At 38.1% G+C, this 23,297-nt stretch overlaps 1 protein-coding gene across 11 annotated transcripts in view; it reads right to left on the reverse strand.

Annotated features, from left to right (window-relative positions):
* Positions 1-23,297, reverse strand: part of ARB2A (ARB2 cotranscriptional regulator A) — a 260,683-nt gene that overhangs the window by 117,465 nt on the left and 119,921 nt on the right. For all 11 annotated transcript variants that reach the window (XR_013943951.1, XR_013943952.1, XM_080575224.1 and 8 more), the window contains one exon: positions 15,136-15,354. Coding sequence is in view for 9 of the 11 variants with exons in the window: in XM_080575224.1 (XP_080431350.1) it covers positions 15,136-15,354 (219 nt within the window). In the remaining 2 variants the exon portion in view is untranslated. The remainder of the gene's footprint in view (positions 1-15,135; positions 15,355-23,297) is intronic.

Raw genomic sequence — 23,297 nt, forward strand, 5'->3', positions numbered from 1 at the left:
CTTTGCTGGTGACACGGTGCACAAGACAGGCCATGCAGGAGCAGGCCAGCATCATGTCTCCTGTCGATACTGGATCTCTCTTGGTGACCAAACCTGAAGTTTTGAAGTTGCTCACAACATGCTGTGAGTGTGGTGGGGTGCTGAGGCCACTGCGATAGCCGCGGGGCCTGCGAGCGAGCCCCTCTGAATCCAGCCGGCCATCCGCCTGCACCCCAAAGCAGCAGGCCCAGTGCTTTCCTGTAGCTCCATCAGCCAGCTAATGAAGCAGCAAATCTTATGCCGCCTTGCTAAATCTGCAACAGCTCCACATAACATGGGCTCACTCTTTTTGTACCCTGAATATCTTCTGCCGTAAATTTGTTGTGCTCCATTTTATTTTTCGAATGCCCTCCCTAGCTCCTTGGCTTTTTGTTATGACATCCAGGGGATGGAAAATTCTTCCACCGAACACCTCCCTGACTTTATAGCTTGAAGGGGCTTGCTGTTTATAAAGTAATAACCAGATCTCAGGCTAAATTAATTAAGTCTCAAATGTTATTACAGCAACATCTCCCTGGTTAAAGTATCTGCTTGTCAGCCACGGTAAGACAACTTTGTCAGCCTGTTGTTCCAGTTTGGATTTCCCTGTTATTACTTCTGCTGGAGTCTGGCATGTACTGTCAACACCACCCAACTGTCTTCTGGTAAAGTGCAGGAAAGGAAACAGAAAAGAAGAAAAATCAGACAGAATCAGTTTCTTAGTGACTCAGTTGCCATCTCCAGGAAAGTTTGGGGGGTTGTTTTTTATTTTCGTAAAAATCTGCTTGGGACCATCATAATGGTCTGCACAAACCCATAAATAAATGTGTTTTTTTTTTTTTTAAACATCAGTTGCTCCTTATTGAGCTGGAGAGTAAACAGTTAAAAGCCTTCCTTCAAAACAAATCTTGTCGCTAAATATCTGCAGTATCTTTTTGCTTTATACTGTTTCCAAATTGACAGACATGGTAGGAGTCACCTAAGCCAATTATTTTATCATTAAGACAAGAATGCAAACACAAAGATGAATTTTTTCTTTTTTAGTCTGGGGACAAGAACATTGCTGACTCACAGAGAGGAAAGAGGTGCAGGAGAAGAGAATAGGAGGAAGGAGGGAAATGAATCAAAGGAAGTTTTACTTAAGAAAAAATAACTAATTTCCCTTTTAGCTCTCTGACAGACTTTTGTATTTTTCCTTTTTTTTTTTTCTTTTTTTTTCCCCCAGACTACTTAGTCTCATGGACTGAGATTTTGCCCACAACATATTTCTGTCTCACATAATAAAACCATTACTAAAGATGGCCTTTTGTGTGACTGAATTATGTGAACAAAAGAACATTTCTAAAACAGACCATCAGGTTGTATATTTGCAGCTGTCTTCCCTACCAGCTATGTTTCTGGCAATTAATGGATAAATTGTGGGGACAAGCAAATAAAAATTAATACAACACTTTTACAAAAAGAATTATCTTTGTAAGACACAAAGAGAGATCGTGCTAGTTGTTTAAATGATTACATGGATTTTTCTTAACATTAACAACTATTTTGTTTGAAATGAATGCGTCTTAAACATTCAAAAACTCTGAGGGGAAGTCATGAAGAAGTGTTATTTTTCTATTTCCTAAAGTACTTAAAGAGTATTTTACTTTCCAGTTCTTTCAATCTGTTTATATGTTGTAATGAGAAACAGACATTTTTTAACCATGCTATTGCAAGAAAAATAGAGTTTTGGCCAAGAAAAATGCAGATTTCCCTACCACCGGAAACAATGAATCTAACAAACTTCAACACATTTAAGTAAAACAACAACTTAGTATTTTCATTAACAATTTTGGTTTCAGAACAAAGCAAGGCTGTAAAGTCTCTGCTACAGAGTTTGTATCTGTTATATGATTTAAACTAAACAGAACAGCTTCATTCTGTACTTTCCTTTTTGACACTCGTCTCTATTTATTACAAACACTCAAAAGTGGTTATTTAAGTGAAAGAAAGACTTAACAGCCTCAAAGTTATTTGATTTCTTCTAATAAAAGGAATAAAGTGCTCAGTGCTTTAAGTAAACTGATACACTGTTTACTTATTGTACAGTTGTAAAGATTTGCTGAAGTGCCTTAATATGCAGTGTTAGCCTTCTATAATTAATTGTATTTGACGTAACTGCCATTAGCATATAAAATAATTATCCACATGAATGACAAACACAATCCCAAATTCAGATTAATGTTTTCTATTGGTTTTTATTTCAATAATCATCTGACCCAGAACTCTGAGGGAAGAACAGTTGAATGTTACTCAAGCCTTAATTCTACTTCTCAATTTTACTGCTCAGCCCGCCTCTATTATTTTTGTTTGATAACAAGGTACATTAGGAAATGACCTTTAATCCTGATGCATTGCCAAGCAACCTCAGGACTTGCTTTTTACCTCTGACTTGAACTGTGTGACTCCCTCGTGCTGACCATTTTATTAAAGTACATACTTTTTTGCTTGGATTAGTGAAGACACTGCAGCAACAGTGCGTCGTGGATGGCGGAGATCATTAGGCATTAGATCACTAACAATTTTTCTTCTAATGTAGTGTCATCTTTTAACAACTCAAAACATCCAACTACATAACAGACAGCTTGGCTGTATTTTAAATTAGCACAAATGCTAAAGCCAGGAAATGTAATTCTCAGGATATCAGAACAAAAGGTTCAGAGAAAAAAGAATTCTTATATACTATAAGATTATCAGGACTAGACTGTCACACTGTGACCTTGCTGGCGTCTAGCTAATCTGACAATATTTGGCAGAGCATTGTTTCAAATCAATAACTAATTAACAAAGTACAAAAGAAGTTGTACTGTTTTTGAGGCTCCTTGTTAAAAATGGCTTTTGCTTGCACATGGGCAGAAAGGTCGCTTTTATGACATCTTCACGAGTCTTTCAACATCTTGCCACTGTCAGATTAAATTACTTTTAGCAATTAATTGTCATAATTTAAAACAGAAGCACATTTGTTACAGCAGGTTGTCATAATGACATGGTGAGCAGTTGTTTTGATATGAATTTCTTTCACTGACCCTCTATCATATCTTAATTTTTTTGGTTGACCTAACTGGAAAATTGGGAGCAATCTTCTAACTCAGGCAGCACAGGCCAAACATTGGGGGGCTTACTGAAACCACATACTGAGCAATAATCGAACAGAAATTCTAGAGATAACTGAAGATCTTGAGAATAACATATTATATTCTACAGAATATGTAATTTATGATTTATACTGGTGTGTGGGATGAAAAAAATAAACTCTAAAAACCCACAATGATGTAGCTTTTGTTACTGTTTAAAATGGTCCCTGATGCCATTTTAATCCCATATTAGCAAGCACCATTTATTTGATGCATTTTAAAATCAGGATTAAGAGGACTCAACATCTGTAACCTGTACTCACTCAAACAGTTGAGAGGCTTACTTTTGGAGGCTTGGACCTTATTGAGCTTTAAAGAAAAATAATTCTACCCTTAAGTTCTTTTTGTTAAACTTTATCAAAACCATGATGCATACATATTGTCGGTTTTATAGATTAGTCTTCCAATATTTCTCGTCAATGTATCTATGAGTTTGCTATAAAACACTACATCATGACGAAACATCCTGACAATAATCTTAACAAAAAGAACTTGTATTTGTTTATCAAACATGAAATCCCATGTTAGCTGTCTTTTGGGCTTTACCATGCCATCCAATTTTTTAGTGCTTCTCTGAAAAACATCAGTTCACTCTAGCCAATGATGATGCAAACAGAGTCAAATTTATCAGAAAGAGATACAAACATGATTGACTGAGCATCTATCTCCTTCTGCTTAGTATCTCTTCTGTGTCACTATTCTGTGAGGTTTGTTACCTCTTAGTATTTGGGAAGGGAAAAAAAAGTCATTGGAAAAAGCAAGATATAGTCTGTATCCATACTTCACAGTGCTATATATTTAGATCCTGTGTTTGGTCATTAACCTTATAAAACATTGAATCATTCAGGCTTAAACTACACAAACAAGGTGTTTCTATCATATGAATTCTCAGGTAGGGCAGGTGGAGCCATCAAGAAGATGGCACAGGGTTTCTGCGCAAGGGTCATGGAGGCTTCCTCTACTTCTAATAAAAAAATCAGATCTGCTGTGTTTACACACAACGTGTAACACTATGTGAAGCCTAGAGATTGAGCTTAGAAGCCTAAACTCAGCACCAAATCTTGAGAAGTGTTCACGCAATTAATAGTTCTCATGACATAATTTATAAAGGAACACCCCCTTGCTTTAAAGGGATGGTAAAGCTGAGGTGAAACCAACAATGTACTAATTAAGGTAGGTAACAGAAAAGTTAATCAAGACCTTAAGGGAAAGGCTGCAAGGAATTAATGTAATCCCCACACTGCCACGTAACGTCCAAATGCCTGGCTGGAGGGAATGAAGTGCAGATGAACAGGAAAAGGGAAGGCGGATTCACGCCGCCCTGCACCGGAGAGGAGGAAGCTGTGCAGAGGACCGGTTCTGGGTGGCTGCAGGAGCCATCCTTAACAGTGGCAGCAGAAAAGCTGCAACCCTGGGAGCTCTCCGGGTAGGCTGTCTCTGGCCCTGGATGTCTTGTAGCAGCTAATTAACCAGATCTTCTGTCTAACTGAGATTTTGGAAGAGCTCTGAGAGCTCCCACGGTTAACAGTAGTTGAGCAGTGTTTCATAATCACCATTTAATGCATTTTGATGCTTTGGTAGTTTAGCTCTGTTGGTGAAAATGTTTCTACACTGAAATATTTTAAATCTTAAATGTGGTTTGGTTATAAAACTGACATTAAACAGTAAGAATTGGTAGTTGCCAGGTACCAGATGTCTTGGAAATCCCCCAAATTGCGATCATATTTACAATGCCCAATACCCCAGTACGATGCCAGAATATCCAAAATTGCCTCTCCACTAAGCAGCATGGAATAGTTTTAGAGATGGTAACACAGATGTCTGCATATGCAAACTTCTTCCAACTAATAGTGCCCACAGACAACTGTCTGGATGGCAGTGTCCTAATTAATAACACCTAAATCAGTAATACCTTATGAACATGGACATAGGTTTGAAGATGAAGAGAAACTGGGGGCCTGCCCATAGGTTTCAAGGCAACTTGCAATTAACACATTGGCCTAGAGCTGAGATACAGATTCAGGTCTCAGTTTGAAATTAACCAAAGTGTAGACCAAATCTTCTGAGTTCTAAGAAGTGGTTGTGCACAGGCTTAATTAAACGGCTGTTCACTAATGCTTTAATAAAGTTGCAGCATTTTTAATTCTGCCATGTCTATCCCCTTCTAAACACACACTTGGCAAATAATCAATTTGAATGCCACAGAGTATTTTTTTTCTGTTCCCCAAACACAAAAACTGCTTTGTAGTTTAAAATAAAAGTTTGCAAATTCAATTTAAGAATGCAGACAAAACCCTTTTTGCCAAAGATATAGCAAAGGAGAGGGAGGAGGAAGGACATGGACAGTGCTTCAGTCCCTCCCATTATTCACAATTGAGCATGCTATTAACATCTGGGAAACATCTGTGAAAAAAGCCGTTCTCCTCTATTGCTCTACTGTCTTTCAGCAAATTTGAGGAGATGATCTGGCTTGTGGAGTTTCTTGATCTGTGAAGAAACCTTGAATGTTCTGCTCAACACGCCTGGATGAAAAATGCCAGAAAACACTGCTGCCTGTCTGGAGGGGCTTGTATTGCTCTGGGCGCATTTAAGCAGAAGTACTTGTGAAAGATCACATGGAATTAACCACCTTAATAGCTCAGTAGGCTTCCTGGTCTCAGCCACCTTGGCCTACTCTTTGTAAACGGATGACCAAGCAGCACCAGCCAGGGCTGCTCACAAGCACCGTGCCTGACCCTTCCAATCAACATAAAAAACAGTGAGATCCCTGGTGCCAGTGTCACCAAAGTGTAAAAACGCATGCTGCAGAAGCTCTCCAAACGCTGAACTTCATGCATATGGGACAGTGGCTTTGGAGGCACTTGATGCCGATGATTATCACTGAGGCCATGCACTTGTTTGCAACATTTCCATATCAAAGCTTCAACCCCCTGACTTTTCCATGCTCTTACAACTCCCTGTCAGAACTGAGGCAGCTGTCACCTTTTTTCAACTGCACTCTCTCTTTCCTTATCCTAGCAGACCTGAATTTTGCCTAGTCACTTTATCTTCAGGTAGGTATAGACATTATCTCAGAATGTTGTCAGGAGGCCATGCTTTGGTTATTCACCATAACAGTAACCCAATAATAATAGTATGTGTATTTCCACACCAGTGCCCGATGGGTGTCAGGATAAAACTCCATCAGAGTACCAGCCAAACTCTGCCAGCCTGCCACGGTAGTTCAAAACAGAAAGGGAAAGAAACGGTAAAGAAACGTAGTGAAGAAACACCCAGCAGCAACAGAAAGATGTTTAGGACAAGCGGACCCCACAACCAAATCAGATTCTGTTATTTTGAGATCTGTGAGGGCAATAAGTCATTTGCCCACTTAATAGAAAGCAGTCAGGACTTTAAACAGCAAGCAAAGTATGAAAACTTGACATATCTCAACAAGGAGGATTTCATACATTGCCAAGGTCTTCACTGCTAAGAGATTTAAAAATAAGCAACAGCCATTAAACATAAGCCTACCCTTTTTTGGCAGCCAGTGCAAAGGACACATGATGAATAACATGATCCTGTCATCAAATGTGTTTGTTCATTTTTCACACAGCAGAAAAAACCTTGCAGGAAAAAGTGCGGTACCCAAAGGCTAAGAGAGGTGTACTGCAAGGTGGAATGCATAAGGGCGATGACTTACCAAGGAGTAAGAGCACAAACTTAACTGCAGAACCTACAAATCTTTCAAAACTACGTATGTAGTATGTCTAAGCTATACCAAATTTCTTAATTGCTAAGCTCACTAATTTCAACAGAATTCCTCAGGAAAACAGAGCCTAAAAGAAATAAATATCTGTCTTCTCCATGTCTACATGCAATTATGGCTTCTGTTTTACCAGGTTAAGAACAGAGTAGCTGTGACACAATTAAGTGTTAATGTCAATTGCCCACTTTTCTAGGATGGTCTGAACTTGCAAGATCCGTGAAATCAGATTATTCAGTTACACAGCAGGTGGAAAAGATAGAAGATGGGAATGAAAAACTATTCTGGAAGGAAACACTAGTTTCCAAAGAACAAACGTTGCACATGCTTATGCAGTATCAAGAACATTGTCTGAATTAACCACTTTTTAAATTTCTTCCTGTACTGTGACTGGATGTACTGATTAAAACTTTGCTTTTGATAAAAGGAAACTTTCCAGACAGATATCCTATGCTTGCCAGTGTTATTACAGAGACTGTGTCCTTCAGAGTCTGCAGGATGCTGAACGCGCAAGCACATGTCCAGGTCTGGTGCACGTTTATTTAGGTAGTATTTGTGTGCATATACAGGGACAGAGGCTTGTGTGTGTGTTAGGGGGAAATGTCCCATGTAATCCATTCTGCACTAGGGGTATAATGACTGACTAAAATTTAGGTGATTATTTTTTTTTTTGGAGGTGCAGAAGCAATCAGGAGCCATATTTTGTTCAAGAACTATAAAATTGACACTTGGCTGGACACATGGCAAACGGTTTCAGCACGCCAATAGTGAACTCAGGATCAGTGCTGCTTTATGATGTATCAACAGAACAGCAACTGGAGTTCCTTCTACATCCATGTGTGACCCCCATGTCAGAATGATAATTACTCACAGTTTACCTCTAACACAAGAAGCATACTTATGGTTGTCAAAAATTACTAATGAAGGGATGTCCTCCTCCCCCTGAAGAACCTGTTTAGTATACGTGCGATGTTTTTCTCACTCCACACTTTGCTAGAAATACCAAACTAGAAGCTCCAGAAGTGTTTTAAAGTTACTTAAAAGCCCAGAAGAACGATGGGCTCCTAAACATACCTAGCTCTCACCAACTCTACATGCAACTCAGTCTGGCTTACTTTATTCAGTTGTTTTACTCCAACCAGTGCCATCTATTGGGAAAACTAACTAAAATTCAAAAAATATTTGATTACAAAGAACATGTAACTCTTTGTGTATTGGCAAATCTAGTCTTGCAGTGACTAATTAAAAAATACAGAAAAAGAGACGGTTAAATTCCAAAGTACATAGCAGTGTGGCTGAGCAGCATGCAGCCAATTCAGGACAGAAAACCTGCTACTGACACCACCAACCACAAAAGACAAAATTCATTTTTGATCAATTCAGCATCCCCTTCTAGCCAGGAAGAAAAGGATAAAACAAGGATTCATCTGAGAGAGGAAAGGAAGATTTTTCAAAATTTAGATAGGTTTAGGGTTGTAAATACCGCAAAGCTGAGTACCTTAGGAAATACATCTGTCTGGACACTTTGAAAACAAAGTTAACAAAGTTAAAATCCCACAAGAAGTAGACTCACAAAAAGTAAGGACTTTATTTAGTAAAATCCTTCAGTCATAACGATTTTGAAGTATAATGATTGAGAAGCAGATGATGGTAATTCATTGTTCTCTAATTGCCAGCCACCTATGTGGCTACTACAGGTTAGGAACCAACACTTTTTCTGGGCAGCTTTTTCCACATTCCTCCACACCACTGTTTGTTTCCTCCACTACTTCCAGCCCCTTTGGCAGCAGTCACTTCTGAGGCAGCCAAGCAGACTGCAGAGGAACTACTGGACTTACGTAAATTCCAAAAACTGCATTTTTTTTCCACGCTTTTTTTCCTGGATTTTTACTTTGATTTCTGTAACAAATGAGGCAGAAACAACATCCTCAAACATGCAGTATCCTGTGCCCCAGTCCCCTGCTTGCTAACATTCACTTCCTAGGACTCCACGGTTTTCCTTGTATGTCCTAACCAAAACCCATAAACCTTTTTAGAGGAATGGGGTGAGGGAGGTCCTGTAGAAAACGGTTATTTTCAACACCTGTATCTATTTATCTCACAGAAATTATTTTTGTGATTTCTCACTATATGCAGGCTTTTATGGCTCACCAGTCCCCAAGGGAAAAAAACAGATAAAGAATCCTGAAATTTTGTGAAAATCTGTATGTTACCGCTTGACCTCCCGCTAAAATTTTTCTACCAGTTTTCCCAAACACTCAAATCTAGTATCGAAACATGCAATGCGTACCGCATGTCAGAGGGTATTATCCTTGTTTTGGGTATCAGTTAAAGGATTTAATCTTTGATTCTGTTGGATAAATGATAAAGGATACTCGCAGAGAACAATCTGTACTGGCAGGAGGATGGACTAGATGACCTGCGAGGTCTTTTCACTCCTTAACTGCAATTGCTCTACAATCAAAGCCAGGCAGTATCTGAGAATAAGAAGTTTGAATGATTTTATTCACCTTTGCCTTCAACAAGTAGGTCTGCTTTCTGCTGAGCTAGTTTTCTTTACGATTAGCTCACTAACTGGCCAGGTTTACTAAGCCTGAATCCTGACTGAAAGGAAGGACGACTCGTCTGACCCGTACATGACGGTCTTTTTTAGAACAACAGGAGCGCTGCACAGCTCGTGGTGGGAGGAGAGATGCAAGCTGATTCTTTCTTCTGGAAACTCATACGGCTTGCCTCACATTTTAGGAGCCTGATCTAACAATACGCATTTTGTCGGCATCATGTAATGAATGTTTGAAAGACAAGAAAGCTAGACGGCCCCGATTTATTCCTTTTCTTTGATTAAACCATACTTGTGAGATGCAGAACAAAGAGAGGGTTTGGCAGAATGAAGAGCCAGTGGCGCTCTTGAAGAGATGCAAAATCTTCCTCCAGTGATTATCTGCTTTTTCTGATTTCTCGCTTGCTCAAGAAAAAAAAAAAGACAAATATAACTTTTCTAAACTAGGAGATGCAAAACTTACTACAAGAAGCCTTTACAATACAGGGATTTTTAACAATACCTAATTTAATCACACAAGCTAAATAGCCTACTTATAAACTATTTAAAGTTCAAATTCTGTATAATTTCAGGAAATGTCTGTTTACTGTAGTATCTATAGAATGAAATACTATATATATTTTTCTCCTCTTATACAGAAATTGTTAGTGAAGTTTCACGCTAACCTGACCCTTTAGGAATGACACAGGGGCGTCATTCTACACCTAAGTGTAGTTGCTCGGTGCCATTTCAGATGGTTTTGAGTTCTCCACTTGGCCTCCAGCTGCTGGACCCGGGTGAAGCAGGTCTCCAGTAGGTCCTGCAGCACATCTGCCAGAGCTCTGCAGGTGCCACAAGTGCCCCATGACACCCAAAAGGTCAGCAGGCATTGATTTCCCAGCGCTTGGACGGCAGTCTCTTCGCTTTTAACTCTGAACATCTAGAGGTATGCGGGGCAAGGAACAATAAAGCCACAGTAATTTCCAAGCAGCTCTCATAAGCTTTCCATCACCAGGATAACTTTGCTGTTGCTTAGAAGTAAAAGAGATGTCACAGAAACAGAAGGAAGCAATGGGCTTTAAAAGTTAAATACGGGGAAACTAAAACCATGTGTTACTTCAGCTGTGTGGAGAAAGTAATGCCGAATGTTTTAAGAGGCAAAGAAAAAGATAAAAAGCGTTGCACTAGTGGAGGAGACTCCGGAGGCTGACATCCCGATTCCCAGTGCTGCCACCGACTTTTCCTGCGCTTGAGCGTTTCCCTAACCCATTGGGAACCGTCTGCCTCGTGCTTGTCATCTTGTCTCTTCTGGTGGAATAAAGGGCTTATTAGCCCGGGCTCAGCAGTTGCATGGGCTTTGGATGAAAGCAGGTGTGCGCCTTGCCAAGTCACAGGGTGGGCGCAGGGGGCCTGCACCTGCCCAGAGACATCCACGGGCCGGGGCTCACCGGGAGCGGGCTCCATCCACTGAACACGGGTGGAGATTACCCCGATACGTGCGTTTTCAGCAAAACAAATTAATCAGTTGCACGTGCTCTTTTTCTATTTCGTCTCGCACGGGGAAGGGGGGGGGAAATTATTTATGAAAAGTTGCATCCAAAATTAATTTAATTTCATTCATACGCCGGTAGTATAAATAGCGCTGTTATGGATTGTGCTATAGTGAAAATAAAATTTGCGGTAAGAATTATCTTCATTAAAGCAGCTAATCTAAGTGGGAAAAAAACAGACAAAATTCCTAGCACACAGGCCTCGGAAAGGCTTATCCCTTTTGCCCAGAAAACCTGACCCCATCAGTTGGTCTGATGAAAGATATTGCTTCTTCCCACTTCTTCCTTCGTCGCCTCTTTGATATCCTTTGACTATTGTGGCAACAACATTATTGCAAATTACTATTATTACAAAATTATGTGATTTATACTTTTTTCTTTAATAACATTTCAGAATTCATTCAGTATACTTGTTTAAGTGGTGAATGCTATTTAGAAGGGGATAAATACTGATTTACATTTCTAAGTGTCTTTTAACATAGAGAAGACACTGTCAATGTGAAAATCTGTGGGGAGTGGGAGATGGTTTGGAGGATGGAGGGAATAATGTCACATTTAAGCCTGTATGATCTGTTTCCATAGAAAAAGGTTAGAGATCAACAAATTCTCAGTTTAGTTCAGTAATAAATGAAGGTTGGCTAGGGTATTAAGTTTCTGGGGGAAGCATTAGCCAATATGTACAGCAGCAGCCTCTGGTGGTCTAAGAAAAAATGGTAGTATCTATAAGTAAGGATAGAAATATGTTTTTTAAAAGGATGTATGTACATATTTAGCTATTTGACTCAATTCTGCATTCAACACATTAAAAAACAGATGCTTTTAAAACGATCTGCTGGCAATATGCTTGTTAAAATCTGAACAGCAAGAGTATTAAAATTCATATGCATACATTAACATGTTATATAAAAGTAAAATGCTTTTGTCTAATCACTCTATAAAGTATTATAAGTCAATGCTGATTATCAAGAAGTTTTCTCCTTGGTTTGTGCTGCTAAAAAAGAAACCAAATTTGTAAGATTTTTACTGAATTGATGACATTTTCTGTCTTCACTTGTGAATTCACTTGGCAGATGTTTTCAAGAACAAAAAATTCTGTCTTATTACAAAACATATTAAGCAGGTTTTTCTGCCATAATGTTTGACATGATGTTTACTGCCCAGACCGAATCAGTCCCTTTAACAAGCTATAACATATGCCAGAAAGTACATTATTTCTTAGTTAAGAAAATGTACAGCATGAAACAATAAGTGCTTTGATCTTTCAAGCACTATGCTTAATGCACTACATACTTTGATAGTCATTTTTATTTATATTCGTTTTGTATAAAAATACAGTGCAAATTGAGATTTTGTATTTTAAGACTCTGCTTTTACATATTCTTGAATATCCCAGCCATTTGCATTTTTCTATGAAAAAAAATACTTATAGAAATTTACAATGGAAGAATTCCATTTTTGCACATTTTGGACAATCTAACTGCACAAATTGGACCATGATCCAGACAGCTCTAATTTCATCACGTGGCATTTCCTCATCAGACCACAACAGATCTTAGTGACCCTATGGGAACATAATATAAGGATATTTATTCCTATTGCCTAACAGTCTGAAACGATGTCCCCAGCACATTTGACACACACAAATCTTCCTTCAACGTTAGATGCAGTTGATGCCTTCGCTGTATCTCAATGAAGGTATTTACCACAGCCACTGAGAGGAAATTTTTGATCTTTGTACCCATTTGCCCTGCTTGGCAAAGGTAATCTGAGGCTTACTCTGTTTTATGTTTCTTTGTTTTCAAAATTCTTTGTTGATACTACTACCAGAACATATATCATCTTTAAATATTCCTGTGGATTGACAATATGATTTTTTCTTTTTCATTTTTTTTTCAAGAGCACAGTGAGTCAGAAGTATTGCATACCATTGAACAAGTAAAATCCTAACTAAATTGCTCTTTCTGGTTGCTCCAGAGACCATGCCCCTCACCAGCCCGTGGTTAAGGTGAGGCAGGCAGTGACCCCAGGGTGCAAGCAAAGGGTGCTCCCTGTAGCACACACAACCCAAGCAGGGGAGGCAAGAAATACATCACAAGCAAGGCATTGCACCATTTTGTCTGCACAATGCTATGCTTGGAGAGACTATCAACTGTGTCTTTGGCGAGAAAAACAGACCAGAGCACATTTTATTCACAGCTCCTCGTGCAACCACCTGTCTAAGTTTTTACAGACTTAGCAGTTCCACCCAACAGAGTAAATGGTACCCTATCAGCGGTCCAGTTCTGTTTCAGAAACCAATAGGCAAGCAAATTGCAGTAATTTATCCTGCCATACACCGAAGCAGGGATATTTTTCATTCTGTTTCAAAAAGTCTCTCTGTATTAGGGCTTATTAAAGAAAAGAAAAGCAAAAAATTCTTTCAGAATAAAACACCGATTGCATTAGAAAGCCCAATTTCATTTATTTCACCCAGGAAAGGAGACTCTTTCACTAAAACTTATACTACTTCTTTCCTAGGTTTGAAGAAAATTGAATAAAGGGAATGTCAACAGTCATATCTGAGGCACAGAGCCACGCAAAAAAAGAAAATGATATGGAGTCATGCATTTTATGTTTCGGGGGTCAAACCTCCCGAAGCCAAATTTCATGCCTCATCAAGCAAAAGAGACATGAGAAGGTGGAACTGCTAAAAAGGTATCAAAAAAAGGTTTACTCTCAACAAGAGGACACTGGACCAGCATGCTGATTAAATGTATTTCTGGACAATACAGCAATGTCCACCGGCTCCTGATGTACCTTGACACAAGCCTCCTTGCCCCTCTTAAGAAACAGGGTCTGACCGTCAGAAAGAATGGCTTATCCCACAAAAAGAAGCAGAAAGGAAAAAAAAAAACAACAACAAAACACAGTGCTGTGTTGGTGGCTTTGAATATATATATGCATCCTTTTGTTTCCCATACTCAGTAGTGAGATATTCCTCAAAAGCCACAGTAATATTTATGGTATTAGTGATTCTTACATCCAGGTTACAAAACCTTTTAACCAGACAGTACAGCTGCATTTCTCCTACAAACATTTTAATGTTAAACCACAATTAAAAGGAACAACTTAAAATTTAAGACGATTCTAACATCCCTTTTGCTGAATTTTTCTGTATTTCACACCAAAAAGGCACACATGTTTTTACTGATTTAAGTACACTGTGGCTTTTCTGCCATGTTTTACCACTGAATGAAAACGCTAACTTTCATAATAAAGGCTTTGGAAATTGCATGACTCAGTCTCGAATGTATAATGCATAGTATGTATATGAAGCAGAATGTGTCAAAGTGCAAATAATATTGTTTGTGCCCCCTGCAGAATTAGAAATCCTCGGGTAGCACTGTTATAACGATCCCATGCTGGTAGCATTACAAAGTGCAAAGGTTCACTGAGTAAGAAAAGAGCAGGGGACAGAGTTTCCTCATTACACCATTCTCGAACTATTCTAGCTTAAATATTTATTAAGATATTAATAACTCTCCTCCTTTATCTGCCTTCAGAAGTTCAGCTGAAATACAATGGATGGTTGCTCATATGAAAACAATACATTATAGGGTAAATCTGCTACCACACAAGATGAACACCGGTATTTTCCACAATACAGTATTAATTCAGCAGGTAATATGTTAAAAAACTATCAGGCAATAACTATTGCCTCCCCAGTATAAGACAATGTAATACAATAAACGGATGCATGACATGTGAAGCTAATGTGTTGCCTAAGCTGCATTAGAAAGTGTTTCTTGTGTACACCTCTATTTATAAAATCATTTTTACAAAGTCTTCCTTAAATCATTCCCTTTCTTGATAGCACCACTGAGTTCCTCTGGGGTTTATTTGAAGTTCCCCTTTGAAATTAGAAAGGACTGTTTTGTAACTCTTCTAAAACTTCACATTCAGCAAGTGACAAAAAATATCAATAGAATAAAGACACAGGAACTCTGTATGAACTCCTGAACGCAGTAATGTGTTTGTTTTTAAAAAAGCACATTATTTATTAGCTAATATGGACAGTAAACATATTGATACATCAGTAAAGAAGGACAAAAAAAAGTAAAAGAAACTTACTCTAATATACATCTGCATTGTTTCTTTTTCTTTTTGTGGATTTCGATACTTCTCATAGAAGTCACGTCGCTTCTTTGTTTCCTTCTGGATTTTATCTTTTCTTTCCCTCTTTTCTGCAGGTTCATCTGAGCTATCAGAAGACAGATGTACTTGGGCTTTTGTCTTCTCCACTTCAATATAGTTCTCATTGGGATTCAGTACTATTACTCCATAGCCTTCCTGGTTTAGAAGAGACAAAAAAAAAAAGAAAAGAAAGAAATATGAAAAGGGAGATTTAATACTTGAAAATGCTTTGCTTTTACTTTAATGCTCTTAAAAACTTATATATTTATTTCAGCAAGTTCACACAACATAATTTTTAGAATAGCATTTTAAGAATATTCTGTTTGTTTCATTTCTGTCATTAAAGGGATATTGATGTGTGAATATGTGTCTGTGCATGCACTTATGCATATACACATCCCTTAGCGTCAGAAAAGTTGCCTGTTTTACCTTTAAAATAATTTAATATGTTGTTTTATTCATAAGCACGGTATACGACTTTTTCAGAAAACAGTATTAGAACTAAAAGCAAAATATTATTTTAAGAACTCTACATAACGATGAATAAAAAGCTTTAAACCCAGCCCATAAAAACCTTTAGAATAGAAAGGATGGAGGGATTTCATATATGTATTAGAGAGAGCATGTGAAAATTATTCAGCGCGGTTTAAAATAGTAAAACCTTTTGTCTAGCTGACAAGCATACCATGCAGAAGCCAATAGTGGCAGTAACAATGAATCAATACCAAAACTGATTCAGTGGTATTGCTTACAAGTCAACTCTTTTACTGTGGGGATGACTTTTAAGCACATCTTTAAATCTGCTCTAAAACTTCATTGGGATTATGTCCCATATTCAACAAACCCAGAGAAAATTTGTGACCTGGAGGATGCTTTTGAGCATACCAGCTGCATTTTTGTGCCTCAGAAAATGAGCTGGTTGAAAAATACATGAATTTATGAATGAGAAATAAATCTTGAATAAATCAGCCAATCATTTTATTATGATTTTTAAATGATGGTAAATCATACAAGAATTGTAATATTTGTGAAAGATAATCGCAAATGCAGGGAGAAAAAGGGAAGCACGTGCATTTAACAGATGAGTCCTTAAAGTTACCATGGGTTCCCAATGAAAATCAAGCTGTCCTTTAAAAGTAAATTTTAATAAAGACTCACTTTTTGAGAATGTCTATACTAATTATCTGACTAAACAGCTTTATTCCAGCTTTTCGTTTAATGCTTAATTTTGCACTTAGGCTGGGCAGGAAGATCAAAGACGTCCACATACCTAGCTTCACCAGAATAAACCAAATCTACACCAACAAAAGGTACTTTATTTGGACTTCCTTTATTCTAATCTGTAGAGCTATTCAAAAATCTTGTAACGCATTGTGGTCACTGTCAGGTAGACAGATTGTCACTTGGTGATTTTCTACAGTTGGACACACTCGACTAGTTATCAAAATCACATTTGAAGGAAGTTCCTACCCCTCTTCCTTGTGCTGCACAACTTTTCACGCCCTTCTCAAATTTCTGCCATAGCTTCTCCTCCCACCAAAACTAAGCTAAAGGACACTGTTGCACTCTGCTAAACAGGGTGAAATAGAGGCATTCAGTACACTGTCTCTGGCGTAAGGAACGTGCTCAAAAAAGGTCACCGTAGGCCAAAGAGAAAATTGCCTCCTCACTAGATTCGGTACCATGAGTAAGTGGTCTCCTGTCATGTTTCTTCCCTGCCCTCTCCGCCGAGTGAATTGAACTTAGGTAAATATAAATAAATAAATAGCCAAATAAATAAATGGAGGGGGAGGAGGAGGGGCAGAGAGAGACGGGAAACAAAGGAAGGCCTGGTTTAAAAGCTACCCACGCCTCCGCCGCTCATATCAGCACACGATGCTGCCCTCACTCGCTGCTGGCGAGGCTGATACAATTCCTGCTCATGAAATCCAAAGCCCCGGACCCATTGCCAGGGAGAAATACCACTTCAGCAGGTATACGTGCTGCTAAACTGCACGGCTCAAGACGAAAATTATGAATTTCGAGCCCGCTGGCAGCAGAGCGAGGACCAAGTTTTCGCCACACCTGGCACGAAGCACTGTGGTGGTGGCCTCAGCCGCTGCTCCCTTTGTTGTTTGTCTTCTTGACCTGTTCATCCTGAGCAGAGACGTCCTGCCTATTGATTCTTTTTGCCTTCTATACAATGCCAAATGCAAAATTCATGTATTTATTATAGGTTTACGAGTGTTACAGGAATCTGAAGCTCTGTGTCCACTTTTCGCTGACCACAAAACAGACACATAAATCATCAAAGAAGTAGAATTTGTCTAAGTTATTGATTATGTAACTGAAAATTACATGACTCATTTGTCCAATTTTATAAGGACACAATGTCAATTTTTCACACAGACATCAACAGATGAAATATGATTCCATTTTTAAATTCACTATTTCATAAATCAATTAGAGGATTTTTATCAATTATATTTTAAGCAGCATAACGTGTTTCCCTCTATATTTTTTTTTCTGAGATAGCATGTCTTTTCTGTCAGTACGATTAAAGTAATTAAGTAATAACTGAGTTTTTTTTTTTTCTTTTTTTTCTCAATTGTGGGAAAAACTATCATACCAATTCTTAAGAATTTCTCCTAGGAAAATAATCTCCTTTCAGATTGCTTTGCTTATGATGTATTTCCTTTCCCTTGCCTTCTGCCTCCTAAATTACAAGACATTAACAATGGCACCCCAAAGATTTGATATCAACGTGTATAAAGATGACTGGTAAAACTGTGCCTGATTCCAAACTCTCTCGTTCAGCCTTACCCTAAACATTTTCTATTGACAACGAATACTTAACTTTAAATAACATCTGTGTAAACAATACGCCTTTTAAGTTCCATTAATTTCTTAAAAATGCACTCACACTGGCAGAGCTGAACCATTAAATTTCAGTATAATCAGAAAATAAAAAAAGATGGGCCTCTTCACTGACTCAGAGGGGTAGAGTGAAGTGCAAGCCAATGCAAACCTGAACACACAAAACCATTAATATTTAAAAGCAGGCCCTAAGGAAACTCTAATAACAGGCATGATACACATTTGGCATGACTGTTTAGAAAAGACAAAACCACATTCATTAAAATCTTTAAATGAGTTCGCAAATATATACCTCACGATGTCATTAAGAATATGAATTTCTGTTATGATGAGCTTACAGCATTATTAAAATGTAGTGAGTATCGTCATTCAGGCAAGTTTTAAAACTTGGTTATGTTTTCAATGTAAGTAACAGCGAGTCATTTTTTCTATGTTTCTAGTGCACACAGAAGGATAAACCACTGTGCAAAGTGCAGTTTTTTCACAGTAAAAAGTTAAACTTTCTAACAATAACAGAAAAACCTCCATAAATCTTTAGTTAATTAAAACAAGCTAAGCCCGGTGCTCTACCATGTATCTGAGAGAGTACAGATGCCACAGAGAAGTCAAAGTTTGCCTGCATCACCCATTAGTGTATCTGTGATGAGAAGTAATAATCAGGATAGACACTGATAAATACAAGTTGCAGCCTCTAACCTACTAGCTCAGGGGATACAATTACAGTTTCTCTTTCAGACTAGAGTACTCTATTAGCAGCTATTTCCTGGAATTCACTTCATGATAAGTCAGCAGTAAAACATCTTTAACAACTACTATCAACCTCCAAGTAACTACTTCTGGAGGTAGGGGACTGTGTCCAAGCTCTGCTTTCAGGTTAGTAAATACAAATGTACAAATGTACATAATTGTTGTCTGTCTTATGACTGAACCAGCAATGTATGATGTAAAAAAAAAGAAAAAGAACCCCAAAATATTCAAAATATTTGAGGTAAATTCTAAATCTTTTGAAATCTCTTCTGCCTGGCCAAATGAATAATGAGCTGAAAGCATTCGGCTCTGCATATTAACCCACCAGGATGGGATACCATATGTGACCAGAGAGGTCAGGGCTGGAGAGGAATCTTTTGACCTGTGTAACTATCTTTTTGGACTGCAAGCGGGGGTCTGAAAGAGATCATTTTCTTAAGCCTTATCAACCTGATTTTTCAAGTTCAGATTTCTGTGTAGATTGTTTGCAACAAGCTCAGAGCTAATTCCCAAGGGAAATGTAACTCCAAGTGCTCGGCTCTTAAACCTTCCCGTGGTTAAAATGGACATAGCAGCGTCCATTCATCTTTCTGAAAGATGTATGTTCTGTTTATTTCCCATCTTTTTTCACGGGAAGGGTACATATATGTCACTGTTGCGACATCGTAGGTGCAACAGTGGGATGAGGTCATGACAACCAATCCGAAGTCACTAGTGAAGCGTTAAAGTAAACATAGCTGTTGGAGATGCAGCTCAGCTTGAAAAATGCCCCCTCCATTATTTGAGCAATTTTCTCAAGACGTGACCTGAGACTGAAACGCCTGAAATGTCAGTTGACTCCGCTTTCTGTTTCCACCCAATGTACATTTTGGCAACTGCACCCTGCCAGTACTTTGCAATATTTTCACCCCAGCTACACCTCGGTGCTCGGCACGCTGAATTCCAGCGCTGTGTCCAAGTGTGTAAAAATGCCGTGTTACTGCCAAACACACATTGTCCCACTAAGTTCCCAACTTAAAATAGCTCATCAAGTTAGGCAGGAAAAGAAAACATGCCACAAAAAGTTTTTAGAGGACCACCTGTTGTCTATTATTTTTACATAGCACTTACTCATAAATCATAACACAGGGTAATTAATCAAGCTGTCAAAGAGAAGGTCAAAGGTTATGTGGGGGAGTCAGAAGGTCATGCATGGGCTGATAGAGGTCAGGGTCACACCGCATTCCTCATTATCAAGTTGGGATGAGAGACGGCCCAAGCAAACAAAAGTGAAAGCAGATGGAGAAGTGAGTGGAGAAAAAAAAAAAAAAAAAAAGAAGAAAACTTCACAAACAAAAAAAGTGAAAGAAGAATGTCAGTTGCCTTCAAACAAGGAGGAGAATAGAGCAGACATACATTGAGATGTTCTCAAAAGGTCTCACACAATACAATGAAACTACAGTTTGATTATTCAAATACATTTAATATAACTTTCCATCTGATCTTTTTGCAAATAGTAAGCAACGCTACAAACCAGGCGCAGTAGTTTGGTTCCATTTCACATCTGAAGTCAATACTTTCGAGGTGAATTAGACAAAAGGACCCTATTGCTGTGATGAATTCTGATGGATATATAAAAGTGCTTCTAAATGCTAAAGTTTATTCCTGTTTATGGCTACAACCAATGGAGGTTCAATAAAAACTTATAAGCTGTTTGAATGATGTATTAAGAACTATACTTTCATATACACAAATACTCAAAAACACAAAGCATCATAAAAGTCCCTCTGGATGACACAACCGTTATAAAATATTCTATCATTACACTGACCTGAATTAGATGCAGAATACTGTGCAAAATTAGCTGTCACCCTTTCCTCAAAATCTTTGTTAATCTCATTTTGAATGTTTGCAGCTTTATCAACACATGCATCAATGTCAGCTCCTTGGTTACTGAACCGCTGTACTTGGAAGAAGATATAATTAAAATGTTTTGGCACAGAAAAGGTGAAATTGTATCTTCCCCTGTTCCCTGAGGAGTCTGTAAAACATGTAGGATATATTGACAAACACACACCCTTGTCTAGAGCCCTGACATCCCAGGTCACCCAACTGCTATTTATTTCAAAACATTCACTTTACACTTACCCAAACTGTCACCTGCTGTGTTACTAACTTTTAATGGATATTAGAGCTATAAAAACAATAAACTCTTCATTTCCTTTCTGTTACTGCCTTCTAATTCCTCACTGCATTTGGTCTGCATGCGGAACTGTATTCATCTCATTTCACCATATATAGGAACTTTGTGCTGGAAAATACAAAACAGGCCATTAAGTGTGTTTTCCTTCGCTATTTATTAATTTGGTGCTAGTGCAGCTATCCTAAACAAACCAATGTTCTAGGCTAAACAAACAACAACAACAACAACAAAAAAAAAACCACAAAACACCACCACAAAACAGATAAGCTGTTACTACATTTTGAGTTTACTGTTGAAAAGTTTTGAAAAGAACTAGTGTTTTATGTCTATCTACAATTAGCAACCTAGATACGTCTATGTTAAGATCTGCAGTCATGTTTCACGGTGTTTGTTCCAAAGGCCAAAACTAAGAAAACACATCCGTGTATTACAAACATTTTGCTCCCTCAGTACTGTATCCTTGATAGGGAACTTCTGTGCCTTTGTAAGCACCAACTTCATTGCGATTTTCAGCAGAAGATTGTTTCTCATCATAAGTGAAATACAAGAAACCTAAAAAATGCTGTCGCATTAACTTAATTCTGTGAATTAATAGAAAAGAATTAGGTTCACATTCAAAGGCTTCTTCAAACATTCTTTAATAAGCCTCAGCCACAACACCTGTCCCTAACGTGAGAATCAGGCTATCCAGAGAAATCACGAGAGGCTGAATGGAAGCGAATTCACCCCAACCACCCAGGCGGAGTAGGACTGCAAAAAATCCTCCCATAATAACTGCCCAGGCTGCAATAACAGTCTCTGCTCTTCTTCACTAACTGTGCCCAGCTTTGGGGACCATACAAGCCATGAAAGAATGAATTCACCAGTTACCCCCAAGGCCTGGCATCTTTAAATGATACCTATTGGACCCCTTTCTGTAATTAGCGCCTGCATTCTCCTTTCTCATAAAACTATTGTACTTCCTTTCCCTCCAAAAATCGCAGGAGCTTCAGCGTGGTACCAGATATCATATGGGAAACTCTTGCTTTTTTTACTTTTTTACTAAGATTTTGATTAAAAGGTCATTCAGGTTTACACAGAACTTTACTTTTTAATGAAACATACCAGAAACACAATTGTTATCAAACACTTCATAAAACCCACAGAAGTAATACTTAATTATTCATTCTAATTTACAGATAGGCAAACCAAGGAGAATAAAAGTTACTCTCTGAAACTCTTGCTCAAATGAGGTGCAGAGATGAAGCTGGACTGCAGGATTTTTTAATGTTTCTACGGTGTTTCTCAGCATCCCATTAGCTGACAGCAAAAGTTCTCAGCTGCAAATTCATTTTCCAATCCACTTTGCCTCCTCCCTGAAAATGTCACAGTATGTCTTAATTATTCTCTTTTGTATTTCATAATGAATATAACTCCAAATAGGTTTTAAGTTTGCATTTTTATGTAGCACAACATGAAAAAATAATTTTATTCTAAAATATATGTAATTTCTCTCTCTTTTCCAATTGTGCAAAATATTTTTGTAAACATTCTCATTCTGTGAGCTGTTCTGCAGACATTTCAATGAGCTCAGAGGTTTGTCTAGATTTGTAACATCTTTAGCTTGCACAAAGGCAATTCAAGTAGTCAAGGTCTTCTACTTTACCTTTCACCTGCAAGAAATTATACATATGAAACCACTACTGCAAAAAAAAGATTAAATATAAATCTCTTTGAAGGTCTGTACTTCAGCTTTTTGTTCTGTACTGCAGAGGGAAAAAGCATCACCCAGTAAGTGTTTTCTGTAAAATCTTGAAGTTATCCAAGTCTCGCAAGGCACCACCCATTAACCGCTGAGGATTGTTTGTGACCACAGTCTAAAAATCTTCTATCTGAATGACAGAAAATTCAGCTGGTTTTAGTATGTGCATGCATTCAGCCTATGCCCTGAGAAAATAACCACTTGTAATCTAAAACTGAAGATTCTGGTTTGCACCTATCTTCAACAAACAGGTGCAATTCAGTACATTGATGCTCCTTCCTTCCCACACTGACCTATGTCAGAAGACCTTCTTATACTTCTTCTGCTAAATAATTTAATTACTTATGAGTTATGGTTTCTTTGTAACCTTTTAAATGACTAACTCATTAAAATGCAAAAATATGCAAAACATGATGTCACTGGGTCAAACAGCTGTGTTGGTAAAATTATGGCTATGCAAGTCCCTAAGAACATGAAAATATTAATAATTTATATTGCTCATTATATGGCAAAAAACTCTTTAAACAGATTTAGAGACAGATTAATTTTATAATCACAAAACGCTACACTACC

Source organism: Anser brachyrhynchus (genome assembly GCF_964034855.1).
Source record: "Anser brachyrhynchus genome assembly, chromosome: Z".
In the NCBI taxonomy this organism is placed as follows: Eukaryota; Metazoa; Chordata; class Aves; order Anseriformes; family Anatidae; genus Anser; species Anser brachyrhynchus.